The sequence below is a fragment of the Nerophis ophidion genome, linkage group LG01, assembly GCF_033978795.1.
Source record: "Nerophis ophidion isolate RoL-2023_Sa linkage group LG01, RoL_Noph_v1.0, whole genome shotgun sequence".
NCBI classification, from domain to species: Eukaryota; Metazoa; Chordata; class Actinopteri; order Syngnathiformes; family Syngnathidae; genus Nerophis; species Nerophis ophidion.
In genome coordinates, this window is record NC_084611.1 from 52,216,059 (window position 1) to 52,233,492 (window position 17,434).

A 17,434-nucleotide genomic window follows, 5' to 3' on the forward strand; every position below is an offset into this window, starting at 1 on the left:
GGGGAGGGGGGGGGGGGGGCGTGCGTGTGTGTGTGTGTGTGTGTGTGTGTGTGTGTGTGTGTGTGTGTGTGTGTGTGTGTGTGTTGGATAGCACCTTCCTGTACATTAACACACTCCCTGCTTCCTTCCAACACGCTTCATCGCACACGAGAAGTCTGTGCTTTGTCGAAAAAAAAAAAAGTGTCTTGGAATGAGAGAGGCTAACGTTTGGTCAAGAGAGAGTTGGATTGTCTTTTACTTCGCCGTAACACGGCATAGAACTTTAGCATGATTGATAGCAGGTTATATAAAAAGAGCAATCTGATTTTATTCACCTAAAAAAAAAAAAAAAAAATGCCCGACCCTCATACACAGAAGTTCACAAGACTTTTAATCACCGCTATGTGTAGAAATGTAGTGGTGACATGCTTCAGTGGCGCCGCGTCACCTGAAAGGCTCGACAGGTGAGCAGCGCAAAGCTCCCCCCTCTGTGGCAGTCCAAAAATATTTACCCACGTCAAAATAAGCGTTGTCCGTGCACGGGGGCAGGCTTGTACTGGGCGGTGCTGGTGCTATCCTTTCCTCCACCCCTCCGTCTACCTCCTCCTCCTTGAAGTGGGTGGGGTCAGTGGCGGTCGTAGGCGGAGGCTGTCGCCGTGGCGGCAGGTCCCGCCCCCCGGGATGTGGCGCCGTAGTAGTAGGGCGACCCTGGTGGGGAAACAGCACTCGTTTCACGCTTTGGGCTGTGTGACGTTGAAATGTTCGCGATGGCAGTGAACGCACCGCTGAATTTAACAATGACAACATGAATAAAAGACATGCACAATTCCAATTAATCCTTTTTCAGGATTGATTGGAACCATCAAAGTATTTTGCCTAATTGATTGGCATTCTCCCCTCCCCCAAAAAGATTTTCAAATTAATAACCATTTTTATTTGCAGCGATTCTTAATTAAAACAAACAAACAAACAACAAAAAGAAATGATTTAAATCGAAATTTACTCTTAACTTGCTCATTCCCAAATTTTCCATGCAAGATATGAATAAAATCCTTATTATTTAAAATAAACGATTTAGATTTTGACGGTTATAGCAAAAATGAAATGGGATGAGAAGGGAAAATAATAAATGTCATTGTTTTCCTTTCATTCATTTGATAGGGAATATATTTTTTTCAATTTACTTTTCTTTGTACAATTGACCACGTCAATTTCTACAGGTTGTGGAGGCATAAGAACATTTTGGTAAAATGGCCACTGCCCAGTTAGCTCATACACGTCTTTAAATCTCTAGATTGATGAAGTAATGTGCTGATCATACTTACTGGGGAGCCTGGGGAAAAGACTTAATACGGTTCATGGGGACCAAATTTAAATAATTTTGCATAATTCACACACATTTGTACGTGACTACTGATGACCATTTAAAAAAAAATAAAAACAAGTTCAAATTACATATGTCATGATCCTCAGAATACAGCACTCATTTCAAAAAGGTTTCCTTTCAGGGGACCTGTTTTTTTGTTGGTCCCCATACCGTCAGAGGTCCCCTAAAGGTGACTGTGTAAAGAGAGCGATGTCCCCATTAAGTAAGCATTGCCAGAACACACACACACACACACACACACACACACACACACACACACACAGACAGGTTATCATTTGGAATGGGGACTAAGTTTTTGATCAGAACTTTTGGGGACCACCCTTCTACAGGTTGTGGAGGCATAAACAAAATGAGGTAAAATGGCCACTGCCCAGTTAGCTCATACACGACTTTAAATCTCTGGATTGATGAAGTAATGTGCTGATCATACTTACTGGGGACCCTGGGGGAAAAGACTTAATATGGTTCATGGGGACCAAATTTAAATAACTTTGCATAATTCACACAAATTTGTACGTGACTAATGAGGACCATTTAAAAAAAAAACAACCCCAAAAAAAAATTTTTTTCAAAATAGGTGTTAAACATTTTTACTTTTAGTAAACATGTTTTAAGGCACCTAAGCTTAAAAATCACTTAGGCATCTTCAAAATGGATCTGACTATCATTTAAAAAGGTTTCCCTTTAGGGGATCTGTTTTTGTGTCCCCATACCGCCGGAAGTCCCTTAAAGGTGACTTTGTAAAAGGCACTGCTGCTGCCCACTGCTCCCCTCAACACCAAGGGGATGGGTCAAATGCAGAGGAAAAATTTCGCCACCCCTTATTGTGTGTGTGACAATACTTTAACTTTAACTTAACAGAGCGATGTCCCCATTATGTAAGCATTGCCAAAACACACGCACGCACAAACACACACACAAGAAGCTGACACACTGAGTACTTAGTTCTACAACTACTACTGAGCCCTTGGGTCTTTTCTTTCCATAGGGGAATAGGTCAATTCAATACTGTAACTGGCAGAGGCACCTGAACACACACACACACACACACACACACACACACACCTGTCTGTGTGACATCCATCAGTCGTGCAGGCTGTGTGTTGACAGGTAATATCTGTCCACAGTGCAGGTAATCCCTAGAAGTGAAGAATTAAGCCGCTCGGACAAACTATTTAGTCCGACTCAAAGACTCTGCACTCCTCTATTCTGGACTGCACATCCTTTCATTTGTCATTTTCACCCTCTCATCCTAAATCCCCAGCCTCGGAGTGTGTGCTCTCCTTACGTGGACTTGCAGCCTACCTTGCATCTGTCCCGCCTGGCCGCCGAAGAGAGTGGACGAGCAGCCGATCTCTGTCCCCAGGAGAGAGCCGTAATCTTGCTGGAACACTGGGGAGGGAGATGGAGGGGGGTGTAGAGGTGAGCCAAGGTGCGTGACCCCTCCGACCTTGTTGACCTTTACGCAGTTATCTCTTTATCGCTGCACGTTTATAGACCGCAGACTTGACAATGACGGTTTCATCTTCAAGTACGCCATTGGACAATGCTAGAAGACATACAGTCATGGTCAAGAGTAGACATACACTTGTGAAGGACATAAAGTCTGGCATCCTTCGTGGTTTTCTGACATGGACTTGTTTCTTCAGCATTGTCCACATGTTTAAGTGAGGACTTTGGGAAGGCCATTCTAAAAGCTTAAGTCTAGCTTGAATTAGCCATTCCTTTACCACTTTTGATGTGTGTTCAGGATCATTGTCCTGTTGGAACACCCAACTGCGCCCAAGACCCAACCTTCAGGCTGATGATTTTAGGTCGTGCTGAAGAATTTGGAGGTAATCCTCCTTTTTCATTGTCCTATTTCCTCTCTGTAAAGCACCAGTGTCATTGGCAGCAAAACAGGCTCAGAGCATAATACTACCACCACCATACTTGACGGTAGGGATGGTGTTCCTGGGATTAAAGGCCTCACCTATTCTCCTCCAAACATGCTGCTGGGTATTGTGGCCAAACAGCTCCATTTTTGTTTCATCTGACCACAGAACTTTCCTCCAGAAGGTCTCATCTTTGTCCATGTAAGATAGATATATATATATATATATATATATATATATATATATATATATATATATATATATATATATATATATATATATATATATATATATATATATATATATATATATATATATATATATATATATATATATATATGTATATATATATATATATATATAATGTATACATGTATATGCATATATATATAATGTATACATGTATATGCATATATATATATACATGTGTATATATATACATATATGTATATATATATACATATATGTATACATATATGTATATATATATATGTATATATACATATATGTATATATATACATATATATGCATATATGTATATATATATATACATATATATATATGCACATATATATATGTGCATATATATGAATGAATGAATGGTTTATTTTGAGCCATGCAAACAAAACAAGAGAATGAAATAAAATACAAAATAAATATATAGATACATTATTTTTAAACCTACATTGAAAACATTACATGTGACTAATCTTTTGTAGATGTCAAGATTGGCTCAAAAGGGAGTGGGAAGACGTAAACTTATTAGGTCCCACCCCTATACATATACAATATATATATACAATATATAATACAATAATATATATAATATAATTCAATTCAGTGGTTGCTGCTATATATTGTCTATATAAAATACATTTAAATTCACACACACTTACATATATACATATGTACACACACATATATACACACACACATATACAATTTATATATACATAAATATATATATATACACACACACAATCACATACCCACACACATGCATATACCCAAAATACACACATATCCATCACACACACACCTATATAAATATTATATATATAATAGTATATATAATATACACTTTTGTCTAAACATTATTAACAGTTTATGGTGCCTATGGGAACAAGCTTTCATTTTGACTGTGATATTAGTGGTTAATAGTGGATCTGTGGCTGTGGAGCTACTGCCCCTGATCAACAGGACCTGAGGACCTATGCTGTGCATTACAAGAGACGAGGGGAGCCCCCTGCCAGAGGAGTTATCCACGAACATAAGATCCCCCACTCGCCTGCCCTGTACTCCAGATAGTGTACCCAAATCCCTTTTCTTAGTTTCCATCGAAACCAATTCTTTAGTCAGAATTCATATTTGTTTTTACATTTGCAGAAAATTAATATTACTCAAATTGCATTTAGGATTGTTTGTGTTCACACACACACACACACACACACACACACACACACACACACACACACACACACACACACACACACACACACAATTCAATGTATTCCTCTCATTGACACTAATTCATATAGTTTAACTAGTTGGGTGATGTCATAGAAGTAATAATAATAATGATAATATCAACAATGACTAAACAATAATAATATCGATAATGATAACAATAATAATAACAATATGAACAATAGCAATGACAATAAATGATGACAGTAATACATATAAAATAATGAAGATGATGATGTGATAATAACAACAATAATAATAATAATAACAATAATAATTATTAGCCAGTGATGGAGTTTAACACTTAGGCATCCATGTTCACATTCATATACATTGCCCGTACCATTTTTTTGTATCTTGTTTTGAACTGATGGACATTCGAACATTGCTTGAGCCCCACATCCAATCCGTTCCAAAGTTTCACTCCACGCACAGACACACACAAACTTTTCCTCGTAGTTCTTACTGTTGGAATAGTAAAGATAATACACCCCCTTAGATTATGAACTCCTTCTCTGTGTTTGAAATGTATTTGAATATTGGCAGGTAGAACCTTTTTGTTTGCTTTAAATAGTAATTGAGCTGTATTAAAATCAACTAGATCAGGCAATTTTAATAATTTAGATTGTAAAAATAAAATATTTGTGTGGTCACAATACCCCACCTTGTGTAGAATTCTTATTACACGTTTTTGGAGTGTAACCAGGGGATGTAGTGAAGTTTTGTAGTTGTTGCCCCAGATTTCTATGCAGTAATTTAGATATGGTAAGACCAAAGAACAATATAATAAATGCAGAGCTGTGTAATTTAAGAAGAATTTGGATTTATTGATAATAGAGATGGTTTTGGAGATTTTGCTTTGTATATGTCTTATGTGTGGTTTCCAGCTTAATTTATTATCAATAGTGACTCCTAAGAATTTAATTTCTGACACCGTTTCTAGAATCACGCCATCTATATTTATTGCTGGTCCTGGATTGGAATAGCCGAATAACATAACTTTTGTTTTCTTTAAATTAAGGGATAATTTGTTTATATCCAACCATGTTTTTAATTTTGCAAGTTCATTATTTAGGGTGGATACAACATGTGTATAATTATCGTTAGAATAGAAAATATTAGTGTCGTCTGCAAATATGACTAATACATTTGATACTGTAAATATGTCATTAATATATAAGTTGAATAACTTGGGACCAAGAACGGATCCTTGTGGAACCCCACAAGCAATGTCGAAATGCCCAGATGTGAACTCGCCCATCTTCACAAACTGCTGTCTTTGTGTTAAATAGCTCCTTATCCAAGTCAAAGCTACTCCCCTTATTCCATATCTGTATAATTTTTTCAGTAATATTTGATGATTAATGGTGTCAAATGCTTTACTCAGATCCATGTAAATTCCAGCTGCATATTTCTTACTATCTAAGCTATTGGTTATCTCTTCTACTGCATCAATTATTGCCATAGATGTTGACCTTGCTGTCCTAAAACCGTATTGACTTTCATTAATTATCTTATGTTTATCTATAAATTTCTCTAATCTAGTGTTATATAATTTCTCTAAGATTTTGGAAAACTGCGGGAGCAAAGAGACAGGTCGGTAGTTTGTGAAGATGTGTTTGTTCCCATTTTTATATATTGGTATTACCTTTGCGATTTTCATTTTATTAGGAAATTGTCCTGTTTGGAAGGACAGGTTAAATATATAAGTTAGTGGTTTGGTGATGGAATGTATGTTTTTTTTCACAAGTGTCATATCTATGTCAAAACAATCAGTAGATGTTTTATTTTTGCAATTATTAACAACATCTATTATTTCCTCTTCAGTTACTCCCAACAGAAACGTACTCATTGGATTCATTTCAATCAGTGACTCCATTTCATTGCTGCTATAATCAGGGATTTTGGCTGCCAATTTTGATCCGACATTTACAAAGAAACTGTTAATATGTATATATATATATATATATATATATATATATATATATATATATATATATATACATATGTATGTAAGTGTATATATATGTATATATATGGATATATGTATATACTGTATGTGTGTGTGTATATATATGTATGCATATATATGTATGTATGTGTGTATATATATGTGTGTGTATATATATATATATATATTATGTACATACATATTGTCTGAAGTTTATCTAGAGACTCACGTGTACAAAGTAAAAAAATAAAAATAAATCATTTATGTCTTCTTTTTGAACACTTTAATGAGTGGGACCCTTTTGGATCCCCAATAATTTTAGGGTCAAATTCATTCACATCAAATATTACACTCTGAAATATTTTGGGGGGAAAATATTACCTATTTTGTGTGTTTGCTATTTGAAAAGTTGTATTTAATAAAAAAAAAAAAAAAACGTAAAAATAATAAAAACTTATAATGAACTGTGATCTAGAGACTTATGTGTTGAAACTAAAAACAATGTATAAAAAAATGTATATCTTATTTATTAACACTTTAATGAGTGGGATCCTTTTGGATTCCCAATAATTTTAGTTGGATTTTTTTTAACCATTCCTCAAAAAATAATAATGAACATCAATGAATCAATGGTGTTAGGAATTAATGACCTAAGGCTCCATTTTTTGGGGAAATATTGCATATTCGGTGTGTTTACCATTTTGGATCCCCAAGAACTTTAGTGGGATTTTTATTTTATTTTATTGCATGTATTTTTTTTTTTAGTCAGACTTGCAGTTTTCCCATGGAGTAGTGATTTGGCCACACCTACCTAATAAACTGGGGTTAGGAAATCTCCAGGATTCGTTGTATGTGGAATACTGAGAATGGGAGTAGGGGCTTCCAGAGAAGTCTCCTCCTGGATGGCAAAGACAAAACAAGAAGGTTTTATTTAGCAACACGACAAAAACATGTGGATGATGACGCACTCCCACAAGGATCCCCCAGTCGTTCAAATATTTATTTTCCCCCCGTCACGTTTATCCTCAATTTCTTAGTTATGTTTTTCAGTAGAAGTGGCTCGTGGATGAACGCACCAACCCTCAGTGTGTGTCACACATGCAGAGAGAGGTGAAAGGCATGACAAAAAATGAGGGGAGGAGGGCACTTAAAATGTTCACACACACTTGTTATTTCATATGTTGACCAAAGGGGGGGCACTTCAATTTTTTTACACACACTTGTTATTTCATATTTGACCAAAGGGGGAGCACTTTTAAAAGCAACACAGTCAATTTGAAAAATCCCTCCTTTTTGGGACCACCCTCATTTTGATGGATTTCACAAGCAGGGGTGCAAATGAGACATTCTCTATTAGATGCAATGGTATTCTGTATTGAGATCATGATTTATGTCATCACTTGTTCACACCAGTTTACTTTTGTATGCACATTAAATTAACCAAAAAATCCTGACTTTGGAGCAATGTTCACAAACTCTAGTATTTGGCTCTCTATTTAGATGAAAGGGTTTGTATTGGGACCACGGCACCGGTCCTCATATGGAAGCTACTTTTCCTTCTTGGCGTCTCAAGAAAGTTGGAAACACACACACACACACACACACACACACACACACACACACACACACAATCTTGTATTTCCTACCTTCTTGAGACCTGAAAAAAATGCCTCCCTCTTTAGGACCACCATTTCTAGATTTATAAAGATGTGTATTGACAACATTGATAATATATACATACTATGAAAATATAAAAAACTTGTAAAAAATGAGTAGGAATTTCACAAGAAAAAGGTCACAAATTCACAAGAAAAACTTAGAATTTTGGCAGTATTATAATAAGTCGTCATTTTACCCAACGCGAGTCTAAATTTTACAAGAAAAACTATGATAAAAGTTGGAATTTTACTCAATAGCAGTTGCCATTTTACAAGAAAAGTTTAAAAAGTTGGCAATTTTATGAAGAGTCGTAATTTTACTCGACAAGTCACAATTTTATAAGAAAACTTTAAAATGTTGGCAATGTCATAACAATAATCGGAATTTTACTTGGCAAATTGCTGACAAAAGTCATCATTTTACTCCAAAAATGTCAGCGTTTTACAAGAACAACAACAAAAATTGGCGATATTGTGATAAAAGTCAGGAAAAACAAAGGAGTGCAGCTGGGGAGTGCACAAGTGGGAAAACAGGCGTAACATTGAGACACAAAGCAAAACATCCGGACCGCCAATAAGGTAAAGGTGACGGCGCCAAGTGGTGGCCAATGGAGGCAAACAGGATGTTTGATGTTCAGTATCCTCGTGGTTAGAGTGTCCACCCTGAGATCGGTAGGTTGTGAGTTCAAACCCCGGCCGAGTCATACCAAAGACTATAAAAATGGGAGCCATTACCTCCCTGCTTGGCACTCAGCCTCTAGGGTTGGAATTTGGGGTTAAATCACCAAAAATGATTCCCGGGCGTGGCCACCGTTGCTGCACACTTTTTCCTTCACCTCCCAGGGGGTGATCAAGGGTGATGGGTCAAATGCAGAGAATAATTTCGCCACACCTCGTGTGTGTGTGACAATCATTGGCACTTTAACTTAACTATTTTATGAAAACAAAACAAATTTGGCAATATTGTGATAAAAGTCAGAAAAAAAACAAATGAGTGCAGCTGGGGAGTGCACAAGTAAGAAAACGGGCGTAACATTGAGGCACAAAGCAAAACATACAGGTGACGGCGCCAAGTGGTGGCAAATGGAGGCAAACAGGGTGCGAAAGGCAAAATAAAAGCGCTGGACAGGAAGTAGTGTAAAATAGAAGAAATGAACAACTATCTTGTGGGTCATGACAGGTTTTAGGACCGAGGAGGTCCAGCCCTGATCTCATGGACCCACTTTAGCCTGGTTTTTGCTGTGTCGAGTCCAAACCCGGCCCACATTAAAGGCATGAGGGTGGACTTTTCCTCCCTCCTCTACTCCCTGCCGTCTGGCGTTTTCTCGCCTTTCTCTCCTCGCCCCCACTCCCCCTCCCCTCCACACGGTGAGCCGTCACATCAAGACAACATTCTTCCTCCATCTCTTCTCTTCTTTCCTCCTGCTGACTTACTCTTTTCTTTCTTCTCTCCTGAACCCTCAACCGCTCCCGGGGGGATCCCTCTCCCCATGGCTGACAGTCACAGACCCCCCCCCCCCCCACCACCCTCCATCCCTGGTTCTGTCGGTTCTGCCTCAGTGCTCCCCAACTCCCCCGCCCCCTCGGAGTGTCAACCCCCTGCTGCAGCCGGAGAGACTTAATGAAGGTGTAATATTAGACAGGGTGGACTTACAGGAAAATCATTTAGCGCGGGAGGAGGGGCTGCGACTCATTTTTGAACGTACTTTCTGCAAAAATTTGAATTTTATTTTTTTTAAAAGTGACAATAATTGTAATTGTACTTGGGAAAATGATAACAAAAGTCATCATTTTCCAAAAATGGCACTGTTTTACAAGAGCAACAACAAAAAATAATTGGCGATATCGTGATAAAAGTCTGAAAATACAAAGGAGTGCAACTGGGGAGTGCACAAGTGGGAAAACAGGCATTACGAAGGCACAACACTTTTTAAAAAGTGGAAAATGGTGAAATGTTTTTTTTTTGACAAAAAGTGCATAAACAATTTATTTATTTATTTTTTTTACTGAAAGACTGTTGAGGGGAAAAAGACAACATATGACTTATTTTGAAATTTTTTTATGAATGAGAACTTTCCAGGTCCTCAGAACCTAATTTGAAGGAAGCCCTTTAAGGGTTGAAAAAAAAGTTTGGAAAAAATCCCCCGTAAAAATAATAATACAACTTATAATCGATATATATCTGAAGTTGATCTAGAGATCTCTATGTGTTGAAAGTAATATATATATATATATATATATATATATATATATATATATATATATATATATATAAAATAAAAAATGTATGTCTTATTTTTTAACACTTTAATGAGAATTTTAGTTGGAATTTTTTTTTAACCATCATTGCTTAAAAAATTAATATTTTGGGGGGAAAATATTGCATAATTTGTGTGTTTATCATAAAAAACAGGGTTGTTTTGTTGACAAAGGGCATAAACACATTTTTTTTTTTTTTTACTTTTAATTGAAATACTGTTGAGGGGTACAAAAATAATATATGACTATTTTGAAAGTTTTTATAAATGACAACTTTCCGGGTCCCCGGGACCTAACTTGAAGGAAGCCCTATAAGGGTTTAAAAAAACAACGTAAAAATAATAATAAAACGTATAATTGGCGGATATATTTGAAGTTGATCTAGAGACCTACGTGTTTAAAGTAAAAATATATATAATAAAAAATGTATGTCTTTTTTTAACACTTTGATGAGTGGGACCCTTTTGGATCCTTAAGAATTTTAGTTGTTTTTTTGTTTTTTTAACCATCATTGCTCAAAAAGTAGTAATGAATTAAAATTAATGTTGTTATGAATTATTGACCTACTTTAAGGCTCCAAATAACATTGGGGAAAATATTGCATATCTTGTGTTCACCATAAAAATTGTGTGTTTGGGGGGGTGGGAGAAAAAATAGAAGATTAAAATAAAATAAAATGAAAAAATCGGTCTAAGCCTGGGCCTAAGCCAGGTATTGACAAAAAGGGCATAAACGTTATATTTTTTTAAATTCTTTATTTTTTTTAATTTTTAATTGAAAGCAAAAAAAAATATGACTCATTTTGAACATTTTTATAAATGAGAACTTTCCGGATCCTCGGGACCTAACTTGAAGGAAGCCCTATAAGAATGATAAAAAAAAAACCGTAAAAATAGTAATAAAACTTATAATCGACAGATATATCTGAAGTTGATCTAGAGATCAACTTTAATGAGAATTTTGATTGGATTTTTTTTTAACCATCCTTGCTTAAAAAATAAATATTTTGGGGGGAAATTATTGCATAATTTGTGTGTTTATCATAAGAAAAGGGTTGTTGTTTTTTTGACAAAAAGAGCACAAACCAAATTTTTTTTTTTTACTTTTAATTGAAATACTGTTGAGGGGTAAAAAAAAAATAATATATGACTATTTTGAATATTTTTATAAATAAGAAATTTCCGGGTCCCCGGGACCTAACTTGAAGGAAGCCCTAAAAGGGTAAAATACATCCATCCATCCATCCATCCTTTTACTACCGCTTATTCCCTTTTGGGGCCGCGGGGGGCGCTGGCGCCTATCTCAGCTACAATCTCAGCTACACCCTGGACAAGTCGCCAGGGTAAAAAACAACAACGTAAAAATAATAATAAAACATATAATCGACGGATATATCTGAAGTTGATCTAGAGAGTTACGTGTTGAAAGTAAAAATCAAAATATATATATATATAATAAAAAAATATGTGTTTTTTAACACTTTGATGAGTGGGACCCTTTTGGATCCTTAAGAATTTTAGTTGCAATTTTTTTTTTTTTAACCATCATTGCTCAAAAAATAATAATGAATTAAAAGCAATGTTGTTATGAATTATTGACCTACTTTTAAGGCTCAAATAACTTTGGGGAAAATATTGCATATTTTGTGTTTACCATAAAAGAACTGTTTTGTGTTGTTGTTTTTTGACAAAAAGGGCATAAATGTTTTTCGTTTTTTTAGTTTTGATTGAAAGACTGTTGAGGGGAAAAAAAGAATATATTACTTCTTTTGAACATTTTTATAAATTAAAACTTTCCGGGTCCCCGGGACCTAACTTGAAGGAAGCCCTATAAGGGGAAAAAACAACAACGTAAAAATAATAATAAGACTTATAATCGACTGATATATCTGAAGTTAAACTAGAGACCTATGTGTTGAAAGTAAAAAAAATTAAAATAAATAAATAAAACTTATATCTATATATATATATATATATATATATATATATATATATATATATATATATATATATATATATATATATATATATATATATATAATTTAAAGGATTATGTCTTATTTTTTAACACTTTATTGAGTGGGACCCTTTTGGATCCTCAATAATTTTTGTGGGATTTTTTTTTTTTTAACCCTCATTGCTCAAAAAATCTAAATGAATATCAATGAATCAATGGTGTTATGAATTATTGACCTACTTCAAGACTCCAAAGGCTCAATTTTTGGGGGGGGAAATATTGCATCTTTTTTGTTTTTACTACTTTTTGACAAAACAGGGCATAAACATATTTATTTTTTTACTTTTAATTGAAAGACTGTTGAGGGGAAAAAAATATATATATGACTTATTTCGAAATCCGTAAAAATAGTAATAAAGCTTAAAATCGATGGCTATATCTGAAGTTGATCTAGAGAGCTATGTGTTGAAAGTAAAAAAAAAACAAAAAAAAACATATGCAATGGTATTTTGTATATATATATACATATATATATATATACTGTATATATATATATATATATATATATATATACAAAATACCATTGCATATGTTTTTTATATATATATATATATATATATATATATATATACACACATATAAATAAAATGGTTATGAGCTTTGGGTCATGATCACGGGTACAAGTGGCCGAAATGAGTTTCCTCCACTAGGTGGCGGGGCTCTCCCTTAGAGATAGGGTGAGAAGCTCTGCCATCCGGGAGGAACTCAAAGTAAAGCCGCTGCTTGTCCACATGGAGAGGAGCCAGATGAGGTGGTTCGGGCATCTGGTCAGGATGCCACCTGAACGCCTCCCAAAGGAAGTGTTTAGGGCACGTCCAACCGGTAGGAGGCCAGGAGGAAGACCCAGGACACGTTGGGAAGACTATGTCTCCCGGCTGGCCTGGGAACGCCTCGGGATCCCTAGGAAAGGGCTGGACAAAGTGGCTGGGGAGAGGAAAGTCTGGGCTTCCCTACTTAGGCTGCTGCCCCCGCAACCCCACCTCGGATAAGCGGAAGAAGATGGATGGATGGATATATATAAAATAAAATAAATGTATGTCTTGTTTTTTAACACTTTAATGAGTGGGGCCCTTTTGGATGTCCAATAATTTTAGTTGGATTTTTTTTCTTTAACCATCATTGCACAAAAAATAAATGGGAATGAATTATTTACCTACTTTAAGGCTCCAAATAATCCATTTAAAAATATTTTTGGTCATTTTTTACTTTTAATTGAAAGACTGTTGAGGGTAAAAAAATATATATATATATGACTTTATTTTGAACATTTTTATAAATGAGAACTTTCTGGGTCCCTGGAACCTGACTTGAAGGAAGCCCTATTAGGGTTGAAAAAAAAGTTTAAAAAAAAACCCGTAAAAATAATAATACAGCTTAAAATTGACGGCTATATCTGAAGTTGATCTAGAGATCTACGTGTTGAATGTAAAAAAAAATATTTTTTTAATTAATAAATACAATTATATATACACTGTATATATATATATTAGGGGTGGGCAAATTAATGCGTTAATTACGAGTTAACTCATCAATCTATTAACGCCGACAATTATTTTATCGCACATTTGCGTATGTTGTTTACATGCTTTTATTTTGTTAACGCCTTTTCTTAACAAGATGGCGTCGCCCGGACGGGCTTCGGCTTCGAGGGGCTCTTGGTAAAGATGGAACATTTGGCAAAAATACCAGACAATTCTGCAAATTTCATGGCTGGCTTACAGCATGGGTCACTCCGGGATCACTTACGACCGCCAGACAATTCTGATTTTGAAGATAGATCGGGCCGTTTTGGACTGAATGACGCGTGCTTGCTAGACCGGCTAGCTAGCATGGGAATACTTTGCCGGCTACATTCAGCGGCCTGTGAAGCAGCGGAGTATATGTGTTGTCTGTCTTTTTATGAATAATGCAGACGAGGAGTGTTGGCTGAGTTCTTAACGTTTGCTTTCAGAGCGTGCATATCACAACATACAAGATGCCGTCATAGCGACACAACCCATACCGGGCTACCGCGCATGCTCGTCACTCCTGTTGCATGCTGGGTAGGGTAGTTCTTTTATTCCCTGGCTCATAACATCACAGTATAGTACCATGTATATGATGCGTTCAGTTTATCAAAGCACCAAGCAAACAATCGGAAAATTCCCATCATATCAATTCCTAGATATGGTCATAATTATTTTAAGTGCACTACGCAGAATAAACACAACATTATTAATATTGCTACTACGGATAATTTGATCAAAAATTCCCTAAAACAGCCCACTACCTATATTATAGGTTTTTTAAACATAAGATCCCTGATAAAAAAAATGTTTCTGCTGTTACCTCAGAAATTGCCTGTTCAGATGTTATGATTGTGGCTCAGAGATTTGTATGTAGATTATATTTATTTTCCATAACAACCAGGATAACTTAAATACCCTGGCAGTGGCAATAAGCTTAAATGTTTGTATTTATATTTTTTGAGCTGATTTTTCATAAAATATGCTATTTAACTGCTACTGTTTAACAAGGACTGATTTAAATTGTGTTTGCACAACAAATGTTTTGGCGCTTTTGTTCATGTGGGGGAATATTCCAATAAGGGTGCACTACACACTACTTTTGAATTCATTATTGGGCTTTGCGTATACAATGCACTTAATCGCGATTAATCAGAGAAATAGTGCGATTAACTTCGATTAAACTTTTTAATCGTTGCCCAGCCCTAATATATATATATATATATATATATATATATATATATATATATATATATATATATATATATATATATATATATATATATATATATATAAATATATATATATATATATATATATATATATATATATATATATATATATATATATATAATAAAAAATGTATGTCTTATATTTCAACACTTTAATGAGTGGAACCCTTTTGGATCTCTAAGAATTTTAGTTGGATTTTTTTTTTTTAACCATCATTGCACAAAAAATACATGTTATGAATCATTAACCTACTTTAAAGCTCCAAATATTCCATTTAGAAATATTTTTGGTAATTGTTTTACTTTTAATTGAAAGACTGTTGAGGGTAAAAAAAATAACATGACTTATTTTGAAAATTTTTATAAATGAGAACTTTCCGGGTACCTAACTTGAAGAAAGCCCTATAAGGGATGAAAAAAATGTTATGGTTTTGGGTATGAAAAATATGAAAATACCCCCTGCATACTTTTATTTTTTTATTTCCTGGAGCAAAGATGATCTCGTCTGGGATTTTCCAGACAAGACTTTCATTGTCGAGGTTTTTGTTAGTCTCGTCCTGCTTCGCAAAGTTCTCCTTCCCGCAACCACTAACGCATGTGTGTGTGTGTGTGTGTGTGTGTGTGTGTGTGTCAGGTGGGGTCGGGATGCGCTCTCCATGGCATCCCCGGGCGCCAACATCCTCCCCTTGTCATCGCCGTGGTGACGGCAACATGTCAGCTTGTTTGGGAGACCAGGGTGGGGTGGGGGAGGGGGGGGGGGGGGGGTGGTAAAGAGGGGAGACGAGGCTCTCGGGTCTCCCTTGAGTGTCAAGGTCGCACTCTGTCAAAAAACAAACACACACTCTCGCCGCCCACACACACACACAAACATGGCGCCAGTGCACGCAAATACGCTGTCAAACCTGAGGACGGGATGGAGTAAGCGTATGGGGACAGGGCGACAGGGTTAGCCATCTTTAGACGTGCTGTTCATACACGTCCTCTGAGAGTGTGTCTGTCTGTGTGTGTGTGTGTGTGTGTGTGTGTGTGTGTGTGTGTGTGTGTGTGTGTGTGTGTGTGTGTGTGTGTGTGTGTGTGTGTGTGTGTTTTCTTGTCAAAACAATATGAAATCATGGTCCCAATTCGCAACTCACAGAAAGCCAAATACTAGAGTCCGTGAACATTGCTCCAAAGTAAGTTTTTTTTTGTTGCTGTAATATGCATACAAAAGTAAACATTGACAGGTGCAAAGGCAGCAATATATGATAAAACAAGCTAAAGAAGGACTTCCCTGTTCATCCCCGGAAAAACCCGCCAGGTGAACATATGATTTTACGACTTCCGGGGCTGACGTAAGAAAACCCGCATCCCATATGTGACCGTAGGATGAACAAATACACTACGCTACTAAGACTATAATGGTCATTGACAATTGGCTTCTACAGCTGGGTTGCCCAAAGTGCGGCACAGGGTACCATCTGTGGTCCACGACTCATTTGTCATCGGCCTTAAGCACATTACAAATAACCAAAAAAATAGAGATCTCATTTGCACCCCTGGTGGTGAAATCTATCAAAATGAGGGTGGTCCCAAACAGGAGGGATTTTTCAAATTGACTGTGTCTCTTTTAAAAGGGCTCCCTCTCTGGTCAACTTATAAAATAACAAGTCTGTGTAAAAATTGTAAGTGCTCCCCCCTCTGTTCAACATATAAAATTACAAGTGTGAGTAAGAATTTGAAGTGCTCCCCTTCTGGTCAACATATGAAATAACAAGTGTGTTTAAGAATTTGAAGTACTCCCCCCTCTGGTCAACATATGTAATAAGAGTGTGTAAGAAATTGAAATGGGCCCCTTTTGGCCAAAATTAACAAAACTAATTTGAAAAAACATGTAAATAGAGACATACTGTACAAACTTCAAGTAAATAATGAATATTTAAAACCAATTACAAACAAAGAAAAGAACAAACCATTAACTAAGAGCAGTCTTTTTCTCACAATGTGTCGAATTTTTTTTTTTTTATAAAATTGGGAACAATTTCTCATATTCTTTCTATTTCTGTAATGTTGCAATATGTTCTCGTAAAATGATTACTTCATGTAAAATTGTTACTTTTTAATGCAAA

General features: G+C 35.8%; 1 protein-coding gene across 2 annotated transcripts in view; it reads right to left on the minus strand.

Annotated features, from left to right (window-relative positions):
- Positions 1-217: 217 nt before the first annotated feature.
- Positions 218-17,434, minus strand: part of pax5 (paired box 5) — a 164,539-nt gene continuing 147,322 nt past the window's right edge. For both annotated transcript variants that reach the window (XM_061906952.1, XM_061906942.1), the window contains exons 9-11: positions 7,471-7,557; positions 2,672-2,758; positions 218-687 (exon numbers count right to left, since the gene is read on the minus strand). In XM_061906952.1, the coding sequence (XP_061762936.1) occupies positions 605-687; positions 2,672-2,758; positions 7,471-7,557 (257 nt within the window). In that variant the 3' untranslated portion in view covers positions 218-604. The remainder of the gene's footprint in view (positions 688-2,671; positions 2,759-7,470; positions 7,558-17,434) is intronic.